Source organism: Salmo salar, chromosome ssa13 (genome assembly GCF_905237065.1).
Source record: "Salmo salar chromosome ssa13, Ssal_v3.1, whole genome shotgun sequence".
Classification (NCBI taxonomy): domain Eukaryota; kingdom Metazoa; phylum Chordata; class Actinopteri; order Salmoniformes; family Salmonidae; genus Salmo; species Salmo salar.
In genome coordinates, this window is record NC_059454.1 from 29,307,784 (window position 1) to 29,331,484 (window position 23,701).

Here is a 23,701-nt window from a genome sequence, read left to right on the forward strand (position 1 = left end):
GATCATTCTTTTGTGGTCAAACTGAATAGCCCCTGGTAGCAACTGACTATTGATAACAATGAAATAGTACGATAGTCAAACTACTGCAGTCATTGCTCTGCGAGCCCCTTGTACCTGCCCCGGGCCACATCTCCAATGGATGATACCACAGCAGTGAAAGTGTGACGTCATCATGCACCACCTGCAAAGAATATTACAGTAGGAGACACCATCTCCAGAAAGTTTGACAACGCATGTGACGGCATGGCTGCACAAGTGTGCACAGTAGTCATCAGCAATGTGCTGGTTACTGACAAACTTGAATTTGGTCTAATGACCATTCTGAAAGAAAAAGATATGGCTTTAAGTACCTACTGGTAACTAAGCAAGATGATGCACGTAACTGTCTGATAAATCAAAGCCTCACTGACAGCTGTCGTGACTTCTGCTCCAGCAGTATGTCCGCGCTGGAGCATTCTGTATTAAACCTGATTGTCAGTCTTTAAGGATGCTCAATTTGTCCACAGCACCTTATCACAACACATTCAGGAATAGGCATCAGTTAAGCTCTATTATGAAACTTTACCTAAAACGTCAAAGTTCCGCCCCTGATTCTCAAATAGGGGACCGGGACCAAATCCAATCCACAACATATTTTCATGTTGCTGGTTTAACATTTAGTAGATTAAGAGATAGCCATTACAATTTGTAAAGATTGTGTTACAATACTATTTAAATATGTGCACGCATGACTAAGTTGCTTTGGATAAAAGCGTCTCATAAAAGACATTTGAAAGATGTTCGTCATATGACTCAGCGCAAGAGTTCTCTACCCCTGTTAGGGAGATTGGGGTCAAGGCATCCCATTGGTCGAGTTCCTGCCCAACTAGATGTTCAGGTGTTGCATTGCAACCAATGTTTGTGTTCCATGTCATCGACTGTGCAGTCCTGCATCAGATAGCTATGGTCATGTTCCCATGTTCTGACATTGCTGATGCATGCCAGATCTTACAATGCCTGATTAGGTGTTTTACGTATCAACTAACCACATATGTTATAGCAATCTGGTGCACGACGGCACTGTCGATGACGTGACACGCAACCATTGGTTGATGCATGCAACATCTGAGCAGGGGAACACGACCATGATGTGGTTAGCTGATTTGTTCAATACCTATCCAGGCGTTGTAAGATCTGGCATGCGTGTGCAATGTTGAAGGCTTTTCAATTAGCATGAGAAACATCTCTATTTCAACCATAATATTGCCATTGACCTTCATGATGCTGTCTCTACAGAGCATAAGCAAGCAATAACGTTTATACTACAATCACTCAACGTTACAACGCCTATTATTGATTTACTGCCGTATACAAGTTTGCTTTGACCCCAAAATATCCTTACTTATTGTTGAAACCATATGGTAGGGGGAAAAATATTAACTCTTCACTTCCGTTTTTTCCATGCACCGGTATACATTTATCGAGTTGTTGGCTTAAATATCTGTCACTCATTAATTTGAGGTTTCCTATTGGCTGGAGGTCGCGGGCTTAGGCGGATGTTATCGGCGTGGCACACTGTTAGGGCCGGATTGAAGGGTCGGACAGGAAAAGAGAAGGAAGGCGAGGACATCTATAACGAAAACGGTACTAAAACGAGGAAATGTAACCTATTTATAATTTTGGTTGCTCACCTTGAAAATATATAATGTATTTAGTAAATATTTGAATGAGGCTTTAAACTTGTTTTCTGTAGGCAAGATGACATGGGGCTATAATACGAGAGACCGCTATTAGCTAACATTAGATAGCTAAACTAGCTAGCATTAATGACGGAAACGAGCGAACAATTGAAGTGAAAAGACTCCTTGTTTCAGACACCATCAGCCAGAGCTGGACAGGAAAAGCTAGCAGGTCATCACCATTGTGAAGTTAGCAGCACACTGGTCTGTAAGCTAGCAACTCTTCGCACTTGCCAGTGCCTGGGCAAGATCTCTAGCTAACTTGCTAGCCACCACTGACAAGTGACTTAATTTTCATAACCGTTGTCCACCGACCCAGCACGTTTTAAATGGGAAAATCGTTGTAACTAGTTATTTGTTTGTCTAACTAGCTAACACTGACTGAGTTGACGTGAAGGGGGGGAATTAGCTAGTTAGTAGTTTGGGTGCGGCGTTTTGTTGTTGAGGACAGCAAGCAGTGTCTTCTGCAGGTAGACTTCTCTTGGCTAGTTGTGATAGTGTCACTAGGTATTATGGGTAATTTCATGTGAACATGGAACAAAAAAGTCCATACATGCATTTTACTGAAATTCAGTAGTTAGGCCTAGAAAGATGGCTGACATGGCCAGTATTGGCGTTTTTATCTGAATTTGAGTATTGTTTGTTGATTATCATAAACGTCTGGGTTTACAGGCCTCCAACAGTAATTGACTGAAAAGCACTGTGCAATGTTGCCTAACGAATCAGACTGATACCCCTGGTTACACAGTCTGGGATTAGTGCCATACATTTGTTTGCGAAATGTCTACATGCCAGAATGTTGAATACAATTTAATTTGAATTAAGTCTGCCGGTTGTCAGCGTGGTTTGTCCTTTTGCGGATAGGAATTTGAGAAAAAATATCTACAGGGAGGTATAATTAAACCGACAACCATGTATAGCGTCCGTCCCTCTCCTCGCCCCAACCTGGGCTTGAAACAGGGACCCTCTGCACACATCAACAACGGACACCCACAAAGCATCGTTACCCATCGCGCCACAAAAGCCCTTGCAGAGCAAGGGGAACAACTACTTCAGGTCTCAGAGCGAGTGACGCCACCGATTGAAACGCTATTAGCGTGCACCACCGCTAACTAACTAGCCATTTCACATTGGTTACATAAACACCTGCAAGACTTAAGTTAGTATGCATGCATTGCGGGCATGTCCTTCCGTCTTGTGCCCATGCTTCAGGTGAAGAGCAAACAATCCAGATCCACGTTTTGATGTTGGTTTAATAATACTTTCCTGTGAATAGTTTGTCAATTTTAAAGGCAGAAGGACAAAATCAGCGCACAGTGGGTAGAGTAAGTTCAAATGAAGATTATTCAACATTCTGACTTGTAAAGGGACTGTTTGGTATTGAGTGGAAGCTTCTACACTCTGATTCGTCGAGACAATGTAGCCTCTTCGCTCCAGGAGACTTGTACACATTGGGCTCCCATCGCTGAAGGCTACATACCTTATCCCCGAAAACATATTCACCAGCCCTTGACCTATTTCCAAGAAATTTCCCGTCACCGAAGGCAAATCTAGCCTAATTCGGAATGCCTTAACTTGGATATAAACGTTGTATAACCATTGTTTCCAGAGCTTACCAAATTCATTCCATATTTCCCTAAAGGTGCAATGGGATCACGCTGGGATCTTGAGCTTCGGAAAATGTGGATTTAAACGTATTTTACCGAAGTAGTAAAGACATTGTATAACCCATACCGACTGGTAAGGTATTCCGGCTTGTAGATTTTACTTCAGTGACAATTTTTTGGGGGGAAATGGGTCAACCCAGAGGACTGGTAAATATGTTTTGGGGGATATGGAATGTAGCCTTCAGTGACAGTAGCCAACTGTGTACAGGTCTCCTGGAGCAAAGGGGCTATGTGCAATGGAAATTCTCCATTGGATGATGTTCTTAGTCCAGGAGGATTAAGCTAAATCTGTGTGGGGGGGAAACTGGCACTATGGAAATGTTTCATTATGTAGCCTAACACAGTCTGTAGTCACTGGAGCTGAAGTTGGTGGCTGGCTTTCATGTGTCCTTTGGGGCCAAAATGGGACTGCTCGTCGAACATCTCATTCTAAAATCATGGGTGTTAATATGGAGTTGGTCCCCCCCATTTACTGCTATAACAGCCTTCACTCTTCTAGGAAGGCTTTCCACTAGATTTGGAACATTGCTGCGGGGAATTGCTTTTATTCAGCCACAAGAGCATTAGTGAGGTTGGGCACTGATGTTCAGCGATTAGGCCTGGCTCGCAATCGGCGTTCCAATTCATCCCAGAGGTGTTCGATGGGGTTGAGGTCAGGTCTCTGTGCAGGCCAGTGAAGTTCTTCCACACCGATCTCGACAAACCATTTCTGTATGGACCTCGCTTTGTGCACAGGGCATTGTCATGCTGAAACAGGATAGAGCCTTCCCCAAACTGTTGCCACAAAGTTGGAAGCACAGAATCATCTAGAATATCATTGTATGCTGAAAGCATTAAGATTTCCCTTCACTGGAACTAAGAGACCTAGCCCGAACTATGAAAAACTCCACAGTTGCCATTATGCATTGGGGCAGGTAGCGTTTTCCTGGCATCCGCCAAACCCAGATCCGTCCATCGGACTGCCTGATGGTGCAGGGTGATTCATCACTCCAGAGAACGCGTTTCCACTGCTCCATAGTCCAATGGCGGAGAGCTTTACACCACTTCAGCCGACACTTGGCATTGCTGATGGTGATCTTAGCCTTGTGTGCGACTGCTCGGCCATGGAAACCCATTTCATGAAGCGCCCAACAAACAGTTATTGTGCTGACGTTGCTTCCAGAGGCAGTTTGGAGCTTGGTAGTGAGTGTTGCAGACTATTTTTCTGCGCTTCAGCCCTCGGTGGTCCCATTCTGTGAGATTGTCTGGCCGACCACTCTGCGGCTGATCCGTTGTTGCTCCTAGACGTTTCCACTTTACAATAACAGTACTTTAGCAGGGCAGAAATTTGACCAACTGACTTGTTGGAAAGGTGGTATCGTATGATGGTGCCATGTTGAGCTCTTCGGGTACGGGCCATTCTACTGACAATGTTGTCTTTGGAGATTGCATGGCTGTGTGCTCGATTTTATACACCTGTCAGCAATGGCTAAAATAGCCGAATCCACTCATTTGAAGGGGTGTCCACATACTTTTGGCCCTGTAGTGTATGTTGAAAACTTGATGCTGACATGCAAAACATTTTGGGACTATATCAACAATGGATTGATGAAACAATACCAAAAGATCGTTGTGGGGTAGAGTTTTCCTTTAACACTTTTTGAAAAGTGAAAAAATAAATAATATATACATTCATACAGTCAGTCAGTACCGGTCAAAAGTTTGGAAACACCTACTCATTCAATGGTTTTTCTTTATTTTTACTATTTTCTACATTGTTGAATAATAGTGAAGACATCAAAACTATGAAATAACACATGGAATCATGTAACCAAAAACGTGTTAAACAAATCAAAATATGTTATATTTGAGATTCTTCAAAGTAGCCACCCCTTTGCCTTCATGACAGCTTTGCGCACTCTTGGCATTCTCTCAAACAGCTTCATGAGGAATGCTTTTCCAACAGTCTTCAAGGAGTTCCCACATATGCTGAGGACTTGTTGGCTGATTTTCCTTCACTCTGTGGTGCAACTCATCCCACACCATCTCAATTGGGTTGAGGTCGGGTAATTGTGGAGGCCAGGTCATCTGATGCAGCACGATCACTCTCCTTGGTCAAATAGACCTTACAGATCCTGGAGGTGTGGTTTGGGTCATTGTCCTGTTGAAAAACAAATGATAGTCACACTAAGCGCAAACCTGATGGGATGGTGTTTCGCTGCAGAATGCGGTGGTAGCAATGCTGGTTTAGTGTGCCTTGAATTCTAAATAAATCATAGTGTCACCAGCAAAGCATCATCACAACTCCTCCATGCTTCACGGTGGGAACCACACATGCAGAGATAATCCCTTCACTTACTCTGCGTCTCAAAGACACAACAGTTGGAACCAAAAATCTCAAATTTGGACTCATCGGACCAAAGGACAGATTTACACCGGTCTAATGTCCATTGCTCGTGTTTCTTGACCCAAGCAAGTATCTTTTTCTTATTGTTGTCTTTTAGTAGTGGTTTATTTGCAGCAATTCGGATGACTCAACACTATACATGTTAGCTACTACAGCGACTGAAATGACTGCAACACTTAAGAAAGAGCTGCAGTTAGTTTCAGAGTGGGTGGCAAGGAATAAGTTAGTCCTAAATATTTATAAAACTAAAAGCATTGTATTTGGGACAAATCATTCACTAAACTCTAAACCTCAACTAAATCTTGTAATAATAAATGTGGAAATTGAGCAAGTTGAGGTGAATAAACTGCTTGGAGTAACCCTGAATTGTAAACTGTCATGGTTAAAACATGTTGATACAAAAGTAGCTGATGGGGAGAAGTATGTCCATGATAAGGTGCTGCTCTACGTTCTTGACAGCACTGTCAACAAGGCAGGTCCTATAGGCCCTAGTTTTATCTACTGTTCAGTCGTGTGGTCAGGTGCCACAAACTTTTTTTTGCAATTGGTTCAGAACAGGGCAGCACAGCTGGCCTTTGGATGTACACAGAGAGCTAATATTAATAATATGCATGTCAATCTCTCCTGGCTCCAAGTGGAGGAGAGATTGACTTCATCACTGCTTGTATTTATGAGAGGTATTGACATGTTGAACGCACGGACACCCATGCATACCCCACAAGACATGCCACGAGGCCTCTTCACAGTCCCCAAGTCCAGAACAGACTATGGAAGGCACACAGTACTAAATAGAGCCGTGACTACAAGGAACTCTATTCCACATCAAGTAGCTCATGCAAACAGTAATATTAGATTTTAAAAAACACCTTATGGAACAGCGGGGACTGTAAAGCAACACAAACACACACACAAGATAGCATATGCACTATACATGGATTTTGTACTGTATATATGTGGTGGAGTAGGGGCCTGAGGGCACATGGTCTGTGAATGTATTATGTTTTTAAAATTATATAAACTGCCTTAATTTTGCCTGATCCCAGGAAGAGCTAATGGGGATCCATAATAAATACAAAAATTTGACCAAGAAGGCCTGATTCACACATTCTCCTCTTAACAGTTAATGTTGAGATGTCTGTTACTTGAACTCTGAAGCATTTATTTTGGCTGCAATCTGAGGCTGGTAAATGAATTTATCCTCTTCTGCAGAGGTAACTCTGGGGCTTCCTTTCCTGTGGTGGTCCTCATGAGAGCCAGTTTCATCATAGCACTTATTCATTTTTGCGACTGCACAAGTTCTTAATGTTCCAGATTGATTGACCTTCATGTCTTAAAGTAATGTCTTTTCTCTTTGCTTATTTGACCTGTTCTTGCCATAATATGGACATTGGCTCAAACGCATTAAGAAGGAAAGAAGTTCCACAAAAACTATTAACAAGGCACACCTGTTAATTAAAATGCATTCCAGGTGACTACCTCATGAAGCTGGTTGAGAGAAAGCCAAGAGTGTGCAAAGCTGTCAGAGGCAAAGGGTGGCTACTTTGAAGAATCTCAAATATAAAATACATTTTGATTTCCATAACACTTTTTTGGTTACAACATGATTCCATATGTGTTATTTTATAGTTTTGATGTCTTCACTATTATTCTACAATGTAGAAAATAGTACAAATAAAGAAAAACCCTGGAATGATTAAGTGTGTCCAAACGTCAAATCAAATTGTATTGGTCACATACACATGATTAGCAGATGTTATTGCGAGTGTAGCGAAATGCTTGTGCTTCTAGTTCCGACAGTGCAGCAATATCTAACAAGTAATATGTAACAATTCCACAACAAATACCTAATACACACATCTAAGTAAAGGAATAAGAATATATAAATGTATGGATGAGCAATGTCAGAGTGGCATAGGCTAAGATACAATAGATCGTATAGAATACAGTATATACATATGAGATGAGTAATGTAAGATATGTAAACATTATTAAAAGTGACTAGTGTTCCATTTATTAAAGTGGCCAATGATTTCAAGTCCATGTTGGCAGCAGCCACTCAATGTTAGTGATGGCTGTTTAACAGTCTGATGGCCTTGAGATAGAAGCTGTTTTTCAGTCTCTCGGTCACAGCTTTGATGTACCTGTACTGACCTTGCCTTCTGGACGGTAGCGGGGTGAACAGGCAGTGGCTCGGGTGGTTGTTGTAGCTGATCATCTTTTTTGCCCCCGGTGATGCTTTGTGCAGACCGCACCACCCTCTGGAGAGCCCTGCGGTTGTGGGCGGTGCAGTTTCCGCACCAGGCGGTGATACAGACCGACAGAATGCTCTCAATTGTGCATCTGTAAAAGTTTGAGGGGTTTGACTGGTTGTGTATGTTTATTTTATATATATATATATATATATACGAAACATGCAACAATTTCAAAGATTTTACTGAGTTACAGTTCATAGAACAAAATCAGTCAATTGAAATGAATTCATTAGGCCCTGGTCTATGGATTTCACATGACTAGGCAGTTGTGCAGCCATGGGTGGGCATAGGCCCACTCACTTGAGAGCCTGGCCCAGCCAATCAGAATGAGTTTCTTTCCCACAAAAGGACTTTATTACAAACAGAAATGCTCCTCAGCACCCCTCCCTCAGACGATCCCATAGATGAAGAAGCCAGATGTGGAAGTCCTGGGCACATGGTTACACGTGGTCTGCGGTTGTGAGGCCGGTTGGACGTACTGCCAAATTCTTTGAAATGACGTTGGAGGCGGCTTATGGTAGAGAAATTAACATATAATTCTCTGGCAACAGCTCTGGCCTGCAGTCAGCATGCCAATTGTACGCTTCATCAAAACTTTAGACATCTGTGGCGTTGTGACAAAACTGCACATTTTAGAGTGGCCTTTTATTGTTCCCAGCATAAGGTGCACCTGTGTAATGATCATGCTGTTTAATCAGCTTCTTGATATGCTACACCTGTCAGGTGGATAAATGCTCACTAACAGGCGTGGCAGGTAGCCTAGTGGTTAGAGCGTTGGGCCAGTAACTGGAAGGTTGCTGGATTGAATCCCGAGCTGACAAGGTACAAATCTGTCGTTCTGCCCCTAAACAAGGCAGTTAACCCACTGTTCCCCGGTTGGCCGTCATTGTAAATAAGAATTTGTTCTTAACTGACTTACCTGTTTTTATTTATTTATGTAACCTTTATTTAAATTGGGCATGTAAACCAATTTGTGCACTGCATTTTAGAGAAATAAGCTTGTTGTGCTTCTGGAACATGTCTGGGATATTGTATTACTTTGTATTTTTGTTCTGTAATATATTACTGTCATTTTTTCCCCCCTACAAATTTGGATTTGCTTGGTTGTTTCTATATTATCACTGTGAAACGCAATAGTTTTTCAATAACATTTTTGCCACTTTTTTTGCTGGATTTTTACTTTAACAGACATTGTTTTGCAGATGGCTGCGATCCGTAAGAAACTGGTGATCGTTGGTGATGGTGCTTGTGGGAAGACCTGTCTGTTGATAGTCTTCAGTAAAGACCAGTTCCCTGAGGTCTACGTACCCACTGTCTTTGAGAACTATGTGGCAGATATTGAGGTGGACAGTAAGCAGGTGAGATTGGACGTTTAGTAACACAGTTTGCCATCAAGACATACTTTGAAGCATCCTTTTTATGTGGATGTCTTGTGGTTTACACATTTTGATAGGTAATCATTTATTCAGAGACAATTGCAGTGTTTGGCCAAACAGCAGTGTAACTGTGAATATCTGCTCTCCCTGTGAGTTCTAGGTGGAACTGGCCCTCTGGGACACAGCCGGACAGGAGGACTACGACAGATTAAGGCCTCTCTCCTACCCTGACACTGACGTCATCCTCATGTGCTTTTCCATAGATAGTCCTGACAGCTTGGGTAAGACCTTGGTGACTGTAATATTCATATTTGTCATACATGGTAAATGCAACAAATTATCGTATCACTTGCAGCAGTTTCCTAAAACAATCCTGTGTCTGAAACAGAGAATATCCCAGAGAAGTGGACCCCTGAAGTAAAGCACTTCTGTCCAAATGTGCCCATCATTCTTGTGGGTAATAAGAAGGACTTGCGGAATGACGAACACACACGTCGGGAGTTAGCAAAAATGAAGCAGGTACAGGATGCATTATGAATTCTTATTATGGAATTTCGTCAAGTAGACTCATTGCCCTGATCCATTGAGGATATATATTTTTTATTTAACATTGAAATTGAACAAACCATGCACATTTGTTTTAAAGTGGTTGTTGCCTTATAAGCTACCTTCACTTAGTGTACTGTTTGCTGTTGTCTAATTATACACCGGTTCAGAGGTTTTTGTTTTGTTCAGTTGGTTTATCCAACATGCTAGTTACGTTTTTGTTTGACTTGTTGTAATGATTGGTGATTTAGTATGTCAACCATAGAATGCCTCTGAACACGTTTCCAACTCTGACACATGAACAGGAACCAGTGAAGCCAGAGGAGGGCCGGGACATGGCTAACCGCATCAACGCGTTTGGCTACTTGGAGTGCTCAGCCAAGACGAAAGATGGTGTGAGGGAGGTGTTTGAGATGGCCACCAGGGCGGCGCTGCAGGCCAAGAAACGTGGCAAGAAGAATGCCTGTCTCCTGCTATAGAGAGCTGGGGAAAGACGGGAGGGGAGGGGGAAATAAATCAGGCCAAGGAAAATGCTGCACCCCTCTGTCTCCATCTGTGGAAGGGTGGGGGGAGGTTCGAGGTGGGCAAGGGAGAAAAATATCATTAACAAGGCCTAAGGAAATGGAGAAGGTCAAATGTAATGAAAAGGGGAGTTTACATTTTTAAGGCCAAGGTGGTCGTCAACGGCTTTCAGTAGAAGATTATCGTATGGTTAAGATTTTTTATTGGGTCTTGGATGACTAGAAGGGTAAAGCAAAAAACACTATCTCTCTGGTAAACTTATGTCTGAGCATGGTAGTGATCTCTGAGGGACGGGATAAGATTGGTGTTCTTGATCAGGTCAGAAACCCCAGCGCTATTGGCCTGGTTGAGCAGAGCATCATCAGAGAAAAGGGGGGATTCATTACATCAGAATGAATGTATGTTCTCCTGACTCTCGGTGACCTTGGCTTGCAGTGTGTCTGTGCTTGTCTTTCATTTCTGTCCAGCCATACCATAGGTGTTTATTTTCTTTGTTCTCCCTATGGATAGACTAACCCTATCCTTGTGTGGACCAGCACCTTCTATGATATTATTGGTCCAATCACATTGTTCACTTGATACAAGCAACTTTGATTTATTTAAATAGCTAAATGTTTTTATTTGCCTTTGACTATAGAATTCATATTAAAATGCATACAATAATAATGATAAACTGATTTTTGTTAGTTTTATAAGCCTGTTCATAAATTGTAATGAAAAATAATTTTAGAATTTGGTTTTGTCATAAGTTGGGCTCAAGTCAAATAAAGATGTACATTTGATGTGGACTGTCAGACACGGGTTTGAAAGGGGAGTATGACTTTTGTAGTAAGTGATACTAAGTTTAGCAAATTTGGGGTTTTGCAAATTTTGTATTTTCTGCTTGCAGATTGTTTTTGCCTGCATGCCAGGCTGTTATTGGGAGTGAGTTTTTAATGTTGACCTATTTCTTACTCCCTCCAGTCCACCCCTCACTCCATGTCTTTCTAACAACTGTTGATGATGGCTTATGGCTTATCCTATATCAGTTATGCATATTTAGCAAATCTAGTAACTTTAGAATGAAAGTTTAAAAATAAAATGCTTAAAGTAATTAATGAATAAGAATAACAAGATGTCAAACTATTAAATACAAGTAACTTTAAAAAATATCTTGGTCATTTGTGAGGGGGGAGGGGTCTTGTATACAAATGCATACTCACATTTCAAATGTACTCTTAAGAAAATAAATTGTTATAGGGAATGATTGGTTGTATCGTTCTTTCATGTTTCATGCCTCAACACAATCACAAGAAAATGTAAGACTTACAAAACATTTCACAGAATAGATCAAGGCGTCTAGGAAAAGAGTGGGTTTTCTGACCATCGTGTCACCATTGCATAGTTTTCACAAAGTGTGGTGTAGTCCAATAACGAACTCTTAATAGGGCTCTGAAAAAAAATATGACATTTGTCTTGAATCCTCAGCTGTTCTTGTTGGTGTTTAAAGAATTGACTGTACTACTGTTAATCTTTAGAACTATACTGACAAAAATATAAATGCAACATGCAGCAAAAGATTTCACTGAGTAACAGTTCATATAAGGCAATCAGTCAATTTAAATACATTTATTAGGCCCTAATCTATGGATTTCAAATGACTAGGAACACATATGCATCTGCTGGTCACAGATACCTTAAAAAAGTAGGGCCGTGGATCAGAAAACCAGTCAGTATCTGGTGTGACCATTTGCCTCAAGCAGCGTGACACATCTCCTTCACATAGAGTTGATCAGGCTTTTGTTTGTGGCCTGTTGAATGTTGTCACACATCTTTAATGGCTGTGCGAAGTTGCTGGATATTGGCGAAATTGACACAAGCTGTCATACACTTAGATCCAGAGCATCCCAAACATGCTCAATGGGTGACATATCTGGTGAGTATGCAAGCCATGGACGAACTGGGACATTTTCACCTTCCAGGAATTGTGTACAGGTCCTTGCGACATGGGGCTGTCCATTATCATGCTGAAACATGAGGTGATGGCTGCGGATGAATGGACCTCAGGATCTCGTCGTGGTATCTGCACATTCAAATTGTTATCGATTGTGTTTGTTCGTAGCTTATGCCTGCCCATACCATAACCCCACCATGGGGCACTCTGTTCACAATGATGACATCAGCAAACCGCTCGCCCACACGACGCCATACACATGGCCTGCGTTTGTGAGGCCGGTTGGATATACTGCCAAATTCTCTAAAACAACTTTGAAGGGGTCTTATGGTAGAAGAATTAACATTAAATTATCTGGCAACCGCTCTGGTGGACATTCCTGCAGTCAGCATGCCAACTGCACGCTCCCTAAACACTTAAGACATCTGTGGCATTGTGTTGTGTGGCCTTTTATTCTCCCCAACAAAGGAGAAACCCTTACTAACAGGGATGTAAACAAATTTGTGCACAGAATTTGAAAGAAATCAGCTTTGAGCATATGGAACATTTCTGGGATCTTTTATTTCAGCTCATGAAACATGGGACCAACACTTTACATGTTGTGTTTATATTTTTGTTCAGTGTATGTTATCCTGTGTCATTTATGTACTAATACAAACCTGTGCCGGGTTGTATGAAGGAGTGTCCGATGAAGTCTAGGAAGTCATTACTTGAAGTCATTACTGACCAGCACTTCTTTCACCTGAAAACAACACATTGTAGGCCTACTTGAATTCCTTCTTTAAGGGCCAGACATAAGAACCATCATGCAGGACTGGAGGTGCTCAAAAGTAGTGGCTGACCTTGTCCATGGAGTAGAGGTAGAACTCTTGTACCTCCCCATCCCCTATCCTAAGCTTGAACTCAGGAGGTAGTGGCCTAGTCGAACACAAACTGGCTTTCTGGAAACACCCCCTCATCCTCATAAGTATAGCTATGAGAGAAGACACAGGGAAGATTGAAATACAGTGGATTAGAATGTAGGCCTATGTAAAAGCATGCAAAGAGACAGCATTCTCAATGAGACCACTCCTATTGAGGCATCAATCACACAACTTGCAGACTTGTTTACGCTGCTGTGCGTTTTTGTTGCCGATCTTACTTTGATACCTGACGGTTTTTTACTTTTTCATTACCGTATATTTTTACTTTTTCCCTCACTCAACTTTTTTCATTCAACTTTTTCACCCCGGAGGTTTTATCTGGACATGGTTCGTCAGGACTTCAAACAGCCGAAGCTAAGTAACATTAACATGATGCCTTCTAATTGCAGTCGTTGTACTTATAATATACAGGAGAACGATCGCCTTACGGCAAGGATAGCTGTGCTGCAAGCCCAGCTTCAGACGCGATCGTTAGGCAAGGGTAATTTCAGTGTAGGAAAGGATGAAACAGCGTCTGTGCCACCAGTAAGTACAGATAGTAACGTTAGTATAAACCCCTCGCACGGTCCCCGCGGCCGGACATCTTTCTCATGGCTTCTGGAGGGAAACGCTGTAGGAATGCTCAACCGGTGTCGCTTATTCAGCCGACAGAAACTTTCAACCGGTTCTCCCCATTAAGCGAGTCGGAGTCGGAGGCCGAGACTTCTCTGGTCTCTACTCCTCCCGTTGTGGGGTCTGAGACGCCTGACGGCTCCCACCATTAGCTCTGACAAATTGAAAACCCTAGTCATTGGCGACTCCATTACCCGCAGTATTAGACTTAAAACTAATCATCCAGCGATCATACACTGTTTACCAGGGGGCAGGGCTACCGACGTTAAGGCTAATCTAAAGACGGTGCTGGCTAAAGCTAAAACTGGCGAGTGTAGAGAGTATAGAGATATTGTTATCCACGTCGGCACCAACGATGTTAGGATGAAACAGTCAGAGGTCACCAAGCGCAACATAGCTTCAGCGTGTAAATCAGCTAGAAAGATGTGTCGGCATCGATTAATTGTCTCTGGCCCCCTCCCAGTTAGGGGGGAGTGATGAGCTCTACAGCAGAGTCTCACAACTCAATCGCTGGTTGAAAACTGTTTTCTGCCCCTCCCAAAAGATAGAATTTGTAGATAATTGGCCCTCTTTCTGGGACTCACCCACAAACAGGACCAAGCCTGGCCTGTTGAGGAGTGACGGACTCCATCCTAGCTGGAGGGGTGCTCTCATCTTATCTACGAACATAGACAGGGCTCTAACTCCTCTAGCTCCACAATGAAATAGGGTGCAGGCCAGGCAGCAGGCTGTTAGCCAGCCTGCCAGCTTAGTGGAGTCTGCCACTAGCACAGTCAGTGTAGTCAGCTCAGCTTTCCCCATTGAGACCGTGTCTGTGCCTCGATCTAGGTTGGGCAAAATTAAAAATGGCGGTGTTCGCTTTAGCAATCTCACTAGTATAAAGACCTCCTCCATTCCTGCCATTATTGAAAGAGATTGTGATACCTCACATCTCAAAATTGGGTTACTTAATGTTAGATCCCTCACTTCCAAGGCAGTTATAGTCAATGAACTAATCACTGATAATAATCTTGATGTGATTGGCCTGACTGAAACATGGCTTAAGCCTGATGAATTTACTGTGTTAAATGAGGCCTCACCCCCAGGTTACATTAGTGACCATACCCCCGTGCATCCGGCAAAGGCGGAGGTGTTGCTAACATTTACGATAGCAAATTTCAATTTACAAAAAAAAAACAACAATGACGTTTTCGTCTTTTGAGCTTCTAGTCATGAAATCTATGCAGCCTACTCACTCACTTTTTATAGCTACTGTTTATAGGCCTCCTGGGCCATATGCAGTGTTCCTCACTGAGTTCCCTGAATTCCTATCGGATCTTGTAGTCATAGCAGATAATATTCAAATTTTTGGTGACTTTAACATTCACATGGAAAAGTCCACAGACCCACTCCAAAAGGCTTTCGGAGCCATCATCGACTCAGTGGGTTTTGTCCAACATGTCTCTGGACCTACTCACTGCCACAGTCATACTCTGGACCTAGTTTTGTCCCATGGAATAAATGTTGTGGATCTAAATGTTTTTCCTCATAATCCTGGACTATCGGACCACCATTTTATTACGTTTGCAATTGCAACAAATAATCTGCTCAGACCCCAACCAAGGAGCATTAAAAGTCGTGCTATAAATTCTCAGACAACCCAAAGATTCCTTGATGCCCTTCCAGACTGCCTCTGCCTACCCAAGGACGTCAGAGGACAAAAATCAGTTAACCACCTAACCGAGGAACTCAATTTAACCTTGCGCAATACCCTAGATGCAGTTGCACCCCTAAAAACTAAAAACATCTGTCATAAGAAACTAGCTCCCTGGTATACAGAAAATACACGAGCTCTGAAGCAAGCTTCCAGAAAATTGGAACGGAAATGGCGCCACACCAAACTGGAAGTCTTCCGACTAGCTTGGAAAGACAGTACCGTGCAGTATCGAAGAGCCCTTACTGCTGCTCGATCATCCTATTTTTCCAACTTAATTGAGGAAAATAAGAACAATCAGAAATTTCTTTTGATACTGTCGCAAAGCTAACTAAAAAGCAGCCTTCGCAAATGGAGGATGGCTTTCACTTCAGCAGTAATAAATTTATGAACTTCTTTGAGGAAAAGATCATGATCATTAGAAAGCAAATTACAGACTCCTCTTTAAATCTGGGTATTCCTCCAAAGCTCCATTGTCCTGAGTCTGCACAACTCTGCCAGGACCTAGGATCAAGGGAGATACTAAAGTGTTTTAGTACTATATCTCTTGACGCAATGATGAAAATAATCATGGCCTCCAAACCCTCAAGCTGCATACTGGACCCTATTCCAACTAAACTACTGAAAGAGCTGCTTCCTGTGCTTGGCCCTCCTATGTTGAACATAATAAACGGCTCTCTATCCACCGGATGTGTACCAAGCTCACTAAAAGTGGCAGTAATAAAGCCTCTCTTGAAAAAGCCGAATCTTGATCCAGAAATTATAAAAACTATCGGCCTATATCGAATCTTCCATTCCTCTCCAAAATTTTAGAAAAAGCTGTTGCACAGCAACTGACTGCCTTCCTGAAGACAAACAATGTATACGAAACGCTTCAGTCTGGTTTTAGACCCCATCATAGCACTGAGACTGCACTTGTGAAGGTGGTAAATTACCTTTTAATGACGTCAGACCGAGGCTCTGCATCTGTCCTCGTGCTCCTAGATCTTAGTGCCGCTTTTGATACCATCGATCACCACATTCTTTTGGAGAGATTGGAAACCCAAATTGGTCTACATGGACAAGTTCTGGCCTGGTTTAGATCTTATCTGTCGGAAAGATATCAGTTTGTCTCTGTGAATGGTTTGTCCTCTGACAAATCAATTGTAAATTTCGGTGTTCCTCAAGGTTCCGTTTTAGGACCACTATTGTTTTCACTATATATTTTACCTCTTGGGGATGTCATTCGAAAACATAATGTTAAATTTCACTGCTATGCAGACGACACACAGCTGTACATTTCAATGAAACATGGTGAAGCCCCAAAATTGCCCTCGCTAGAAGCCTGTGTTTCAGACATAAAGAAGTGGATGGCTGCAAACTTTCTACTTTTAAACTCGGACAAAACAGAGATGCTTGTTCTAGGTCCCAAGAAACAAAGAGATCTTCTGTTGAATCTGACAATTAATCTGGATGGTTGTACAGTCGTCTCAAATAAAACTGTGAAGGACCTCGGCGTTACCCTGATCTCTCTTTTGAAGAACATATCAAGACTGTTTCAAGGACAGCTTTTTTCCATCTACGTAACATTGCAAAAATCAGAAATTTTCTGTCCAAAAATGACGCAGAAAAATTAATCCATGCTTTTGTTACTTCTAGGCTGGACTACTGCAATGCTCTACTTTCCGGCTACCCGGATAAAGCACTAAATAAACTTCAGTTAGTGCTAAATACGGCTGCTAGAATCCTGACTAGAACCAAAAAATTTGATCATATTACTCCAGTGTTAGCCTCCCTACACTGGCTTCCTGTTAAGGCAAGGGCTGATTTCAAGGTTTTACTGCTAACCTACAAAGCATTACATGGGCTTGCTCCTACCTATCTTTCCGATTTGGTCCTGCCGTACATACCTACACGTACGCTACGGTCACAAGACGCAGGCCTCCTAATTGTCCCTAGAATTTCTAAGCAAACGGCTGGAGGTAGGGCTTTCTCCTATAGAGCTCCATTTTTATGGAATGGTCTGCCTACCAATGTGAGAGACGCAGACTCAGTCTCAACCTTTAAGTCTTTACTGAAGACTTATCTCTTCAGTAGGTCCTATGATTAAGTATAGTCTGGCCCAGGAGTGTGAAGGTGAACGGAAAGGCTGGAGCAACGAACCGCCCTTGCTGTCTCTGCCTTGCCGGTTCCCCTCTTTCCACTGGGATTCTCTGCCTCTAACCCTTTTACAGAGGCTGAGTCACTGGCCTACTGGTGTTCTTCCATGCCGTCCATGGGAGGGGTGCGTCACTTGAGTGGGTTGAGTCACTGACGTGGTCTTCCTGTCTGGGTTGGCGCCCCCCCCTTGGGTTGTGCCATGGCGGAGATCGTTGTGGGCTATACTCGGCCTTGTCTTAGGACGGTAAGTTGGTGGTTGGAGACATCCCTCTAGTGGTGTGGGGGCTGTGCTTTGGCAAAGTGGGTGGGGTTATATCCTGCCTGTTTGGCCCTGTCCGGGGTATCATCGGATGGGGCCACAGTGTCTTCTGATCCCTCCTGTCTCAGCCTCCAGTATTTATGCTGCAGTAGTTTATGTGTCGGGGGCTAGGGTCAGTCTGTTACATCTGGAGTATTTCTCTTGTCTTATCCGGTGTCCTGTGTGTATTTAAATATGCTCTCTCTAATTCTCTCTTTCTCTCTTTCTGTCTTTCTCTCGGAGGACCTGAGCCCTAGGACCATGCCTCAGGACTACCTGGTATGATGACTCCTTGCTGTCCCCAGTCCACCTGGCCGTGCTGCTGCTCCAGTTTCAACTGTTCTGCCTGCGGCTATGGAACCCTGACCTGTTCACCGGACGTGCTTGTTGCACCCTCGACAACTACTATGATTATTATTATTTGACCATGCTGGTCATTTATGAACATTTTAACATTTTAACATTTTGACCATGTTCTGTTATAATATCCACCCTGCACAGCCAGAAGAGGACTGGCCACCCCTCATAGCCTGGTTCCTCTCTAGGTTTCTTCCTAGGTTTTTGGCCTTTCTAGGGAGTTTTTCCTAGGGAGTTTTTCCTAGCCACCGTGCTTCTTTCACATGCTTTGCTTGCTGTTTGGGGTTTTAGGCTGGGTTTCTGTACAGCACTTTGAGAATATCAGCTGATGTACGAAGGGCTATATAAAAATAAATTTGATTTTGATTTGACCTCACTGCTCACATGGCATGCAGTTTCTGGTATGTCTGCTGGGATGCAGGCCTCCTGTTCACACTCCTTGATCAGGGTGTTTTCACACTGATACCTGCTACTAGACCCCCAGCTGCATGAAAATATGGTGGAAGAGCATTATCAAACCACAGTTTGCCATTCACTGAAAATATGTAAAATATCAAAACAACAAGTGCTGACCAGGATGTACAGTTTTACAGGGTAGGTATGCTTGGTCATGGATGATCATCCCACCCACCTCCTGAGTTCCCCATTTTCATCCTGACAGTACCCATTAATATGGACTCCATACCGTTTCACTCCAAAAAGGCATACAAAGACAATGTTAATGGGGCATGCAATGGCAGGGAAAACACTGGGATTGTTTTCCATTGTTTTTGCTGAGGCAAGGCCTTACTTGTGGCCAATCTCTACATACACATTAATGGAGTGTCGCAGTGACTGTCCCCACAGTGACTGTACGTACAGTTGAAGTTGGAAGTTTACATACACCTTAGCCAAATACATTTAAACTCAGTTTTTCACAATTCCTGACATTTAATCCGAGTAAGAATTCCCTGCTTTAGGTCAGTTAGGATAACCACTTCATTTTAAGAATGTGAAATGTCAGAATAATAGTAGAGAGACTGATTTATTTCAGCTTTTACTTCTTTCATCACATTCCCAGTGGGTCAGAATTTTACATACACTCAATTAGTACTTGGTAGCACTGCCTTTACATTGTTTAACTTGGGTCAAACGTTTTGGGTAGCCTTCCACAAGCTTCCCACAATAAGTTGGGTGAATTTTGACCCATTCCTCCTGACAGAACTGGTGTAACTGAGTCAGGTTTGTAGGCCTCTTTGCTCGTACACACTTTTTCAGTTCTGCCCACAAATTGTCTATAGGATTGAAGTCAGGGCTTTGTAATGGCCACTCCAATACCTTGACTTTGTTGTCCTTAAGCAATTTTGCCACAACTTTGGAAGTATGCTTGTGGTCATTGTCCATTTGATAGACCCATTTGCGACCAAACTTTTTGACTGATGTCTTGAGATGTTGCTTCAATATATCCACATAATTTTTCTCCCTCATGATGCTATCTATTTTGTGAAATGCACCATACCCTCCTGCAGCAAAGCACCCCCACAACATGATGCTGCTACCCCCGTGCTTCACGGTTGGGATGGTGTTCTTCAGCTTGCAAGCATCCCCCTTTTTCCTCCAAACATAACGACGGTCATTATGGCCAAACAGTTCTATTTTTGTTTCATCTGACCAGAGGACATTTCTCCAAAAAGTACAATCTTTGTCCCCATGTGCAGTTGCAAACCGTAGTCTAGCTTTTTTATGGCAGTTTTGGAGCAGTGGCTTCTTCCTTGCTGAGCAGCCTTTCAGGTTATGTCGATATAGGACTCATTTTACTGTGGATATAGATACTTTTGTACCTGTTTCCTCCAGCATCTTCACAAGATCCTTTGCTGTTGTTCTGGGATTGATTTGCACTTTTCGCACCAAAGTACGTTCATCTCCAGGAGACAGAACGCGTCTCCTTCCTGAGTGGTATGACGGCTGTGTGGTCCCATGGTGTTTATACTTGCGTACTCTTATTTGTACAGATGAACGTGGTACCTTCAGGCATCTGGAAATTGCTCCCAAGGATGAACCAGACTTGTGGAGGTCTACAATTTTTATTCTGAGGTTTTGGCTGATTTCTTTTGATTTTCCCATGATGTCAAAAGGTAAGTAGGCCTTAAAATACATCCACAGGTACACCTCTAATTGACTCAAATGATGTCAATTAGCCTATCTGAAGCTTCTAAAGCCATGACATAATTTTCTGGAATTTTCCGAGCTGTTTAAAGGCACAGTCAACTTAGTGTATGTAAACTTCTAACCCACTGGAATTGTGATACAGTGAATTATAAGTGAAATAATCTGTCTGTAAACAATTGTTGGAAAAACTACTTGTGTCATGCACAAAGTAGATGTCCTAACCGACTTGTAGTTTGTTAACAAGAAATTTGTGGAGTGGTTGAAAAATGAGTTTTAATGACTCCAACCTAAGTGTATGTAAACTTCCGACTTCAACTGTACACATCCCAACCAGAAGCCATTGGTTACAGGCAACATCCGCATTGAGCTAAAGGCTAGAGCTGCCGCTTTCAAGGAGCGGATGACTAATCCGGAGGCTTATAAGAAATCCCGCTATGTCCTCAGATGAACCATCAAACAAGCAAAGCGTCAATACAGGATTAAGGTTGAATCCTACTACACCAGCTCTGATGCTAGTCGGATGTGGCAGGGCTTGAAAACTATTACAGGCTACAAAGTGAAACCCAGATGTGAGCTGCCCAGTGACGCGAGCCTACCAGACGAGCTAAATGCCTTTTATTCTCGCTTCGAGGCAAGCAACACTGAAGCATGCACGAGAGCACCAGCTGTTCTGGATAACTGTGTGATTACGCTCTCGGTAGCCGATGTGAACAAAACCTTTAAAAACAGGTCAACATTCACAAAGTCGCTGGGCCAGACGGATTAACAAGATGTGCAGTCAATGTATGTACGGACCAACTGTCAAGTGTCTTCACTGTCATTTTCAACCTCTTCCTGACCGAGTCTGTAACACCTACATGTTTCAAGCAGACCACCCAAGGAAGCAAAAGTAACCTGCCTAAATGATTACTAGGAGCACTTATGTGAGAATAATAAGGAGCACTAATGTGAGAATGCTGTTCATCAACTACAGCTCAGCGTTTAACACCATAGTGCCCACGAAGCTCATCACTAAGCTAAGGACTCTGGGACTAAACACCTCCCTCTGCAACTGGATCCTGGACTTCCTGACAGGCCGCCCTCAGGTGGTAAGAGTAGGTAACAATACGTCTGCCACACTGATCCTTAACACTGGGGCCCCTCAGGGGTGTGTACTTAGTCCCCTCCTGTATTCCCTGTTCACCCACGACTGCGTGGCCAAACACGACTCCAACACCATCATTAAGTTTGCTGATGACACAACAGTGATAGGCCTGATCCCCGACAACGATGAGATGACCTATAGGGAGGAGGTCAGAGAACTGGCAGTGTGGTGCCAGGACAACAACCTCTCCCTCAATGTGAGCAAGACAAAGGAGCTGATCGTGGACTACAGGAAAAGGTGGGCCGAACAGGCCCCCATTAACATCGACGGGGCTGCAGTGGAGCGAGTCGAGAGTTTAATGTTCCTTGGTGTCCACATCACCAACGAACTATCATGGTCCAAACATACCAAGACAGTCGTGAAGAGGGCACGACAAAACCTTTTCCCCCTCAGCAGACTGAAAAGATTTGGCATGGGCCCCCAGATCCTCAAAAGGTTCTACAGCTGCATAATCGAGGGCATCCTGACCGGTTGCATCCCCGCCTGGTATGGCAACTGCTCGGCATTTGACCGTAAGGCGCCACAGAGGGTAGTGCAAACAGCCCAGTACATCACTGGGGCCAAGCTTCCTGCCATCCAGGACATATATAATAGGCAGTGTCAGAGGAAAGCCCATAAAATTGTCAGAGACTCCAGTCACCCAAGTTATAGACTTTTCTCTGCTACCGCACGGCAAGCGGTACCGGAGCACCAAGTCTAGGACCAAAAGGCTCCTCAACAGCTTCTACCCCCAAGCCATTAGACTGCTGAACAATTCATAAAAATCGCCACTGGACAATTTACATTGACCCCCCCTCTTGTACACTGCTGCTACTCACTGTTTGTTTGTTACCCTATGCATAGTCACTTCGCCCCCACCTACATGTACAGATTACCTCAACTAGCCTGTACCCCTGCACACTGACTCGGTACCGGTGCCCCCTGTAAATAGCCTCGTTATTGTTATTCTTATTGTGTTACTTTTTATCTTAGCCTACTTGGTAAATATTTTCTTCTTCTTGAACTGCACTGTTGGTTAAGGGCTTGTAATTAAGCATTTCATGGTAAAGTCTACACTTGTTGTATTTGGTACATGTGGCAAATAAAGTTTGATTTGATATCTCTCCATACTAGAGGTCGACCGATTAATCGGAATGGCCGATTAATTTGGGCCGATTTCAAGTTTTCATAACAATCGGTATTTTTTAACACCGATTTGCCAATTTAAAAATAAAATAAAAATGTACACCTTTATTTAACTAGGCAAGTCAGTTAAGAACACATTCTTATTTTCAATGACGGCCTAGGAACGGTGGGTTAACTGCCTTGTTCAGGGGCAGAACGACAGATTTTTACCTTGTCAGCTCGGGGATTCAATCTTGCAACTTTACGGTTAACTAGTCCAACGCTCTAACCACCTGCTTTACATTGCACTCCACGAGGAGCCTGCCTGTTACACGATTGCAGTAAGAAGCCAAGGTAAGTTGCTAGCTAGCATTAAACCTATCTTATAAAAAACAATCAATCAATCAATCCTAATCATAATTAACTACACATGGTTGATGATATTACTAGTTTATCTAGCCTGTCCTGCGTTGCATATAATCGATGCGGTGCGCATTCGCGAAAAAGGACTGTCGTTGCTCCAACGTGTACCTAACCATAAACATCAATGTCTTTCTTAAAATCAATACACAAGTATATATTTTTAAACCTGCATATTTAGCTAATATTACCTGCTAACATGAATTTCTTTTAACTAGGGAAAATGTGTCACCTCTTGCAACAGAGTCAGGGTATATGCAGCAGTTTGGGACGCCTGGCTCGTTGCGAACTGTGTGAAGACTATTTCTTCCTAACAAAGACAGCCAACTTCGCCAAACAGGGGATGATTTAACAAAAGCGCATTTGCGAAAAAAGCACAATCGTTGCACGACTGTACCTAACCATAAACAGCAATGCCTTTCTTAAAATCAATACACATAAGTATATATTTTTAAACCTGCAT

The 23,701-nt window shown here is 42.9% G+C and overlaps 1 protein-coding gene across 1 annotated transcript; it reads left to right on the plus strand.

The window, feature by feature from the left end:
* The first annotated feature begins 1,490 nt into the window (after positions 1–1,490).
* LOC106566835 (rho-related GTP-binding protein RhoA-C) lies at positions 1,491–11,710 on the plus strand. Its single transcript, XM_014135290.2, has 5 exons — positions 1,491–1,623; positions 9,226–9,381; positions 9,560–9,680; positions 9,788–9,918; positions 10,251–11,710. The coding sequence occupies exons 2-5, from the start codon at positions 9,226–9,228 to the stop codon at positions 10,422–10,424; spliced, it is 582 nt and encodes a 193-aa protein (XP_013990765.1). The 5' UTR covers positions 1,491–1,623; the 3' UTR covers positions 10,425–11,710.
* Positions 11,711–23,701: the final 11,991 nt, after the last annotated feature.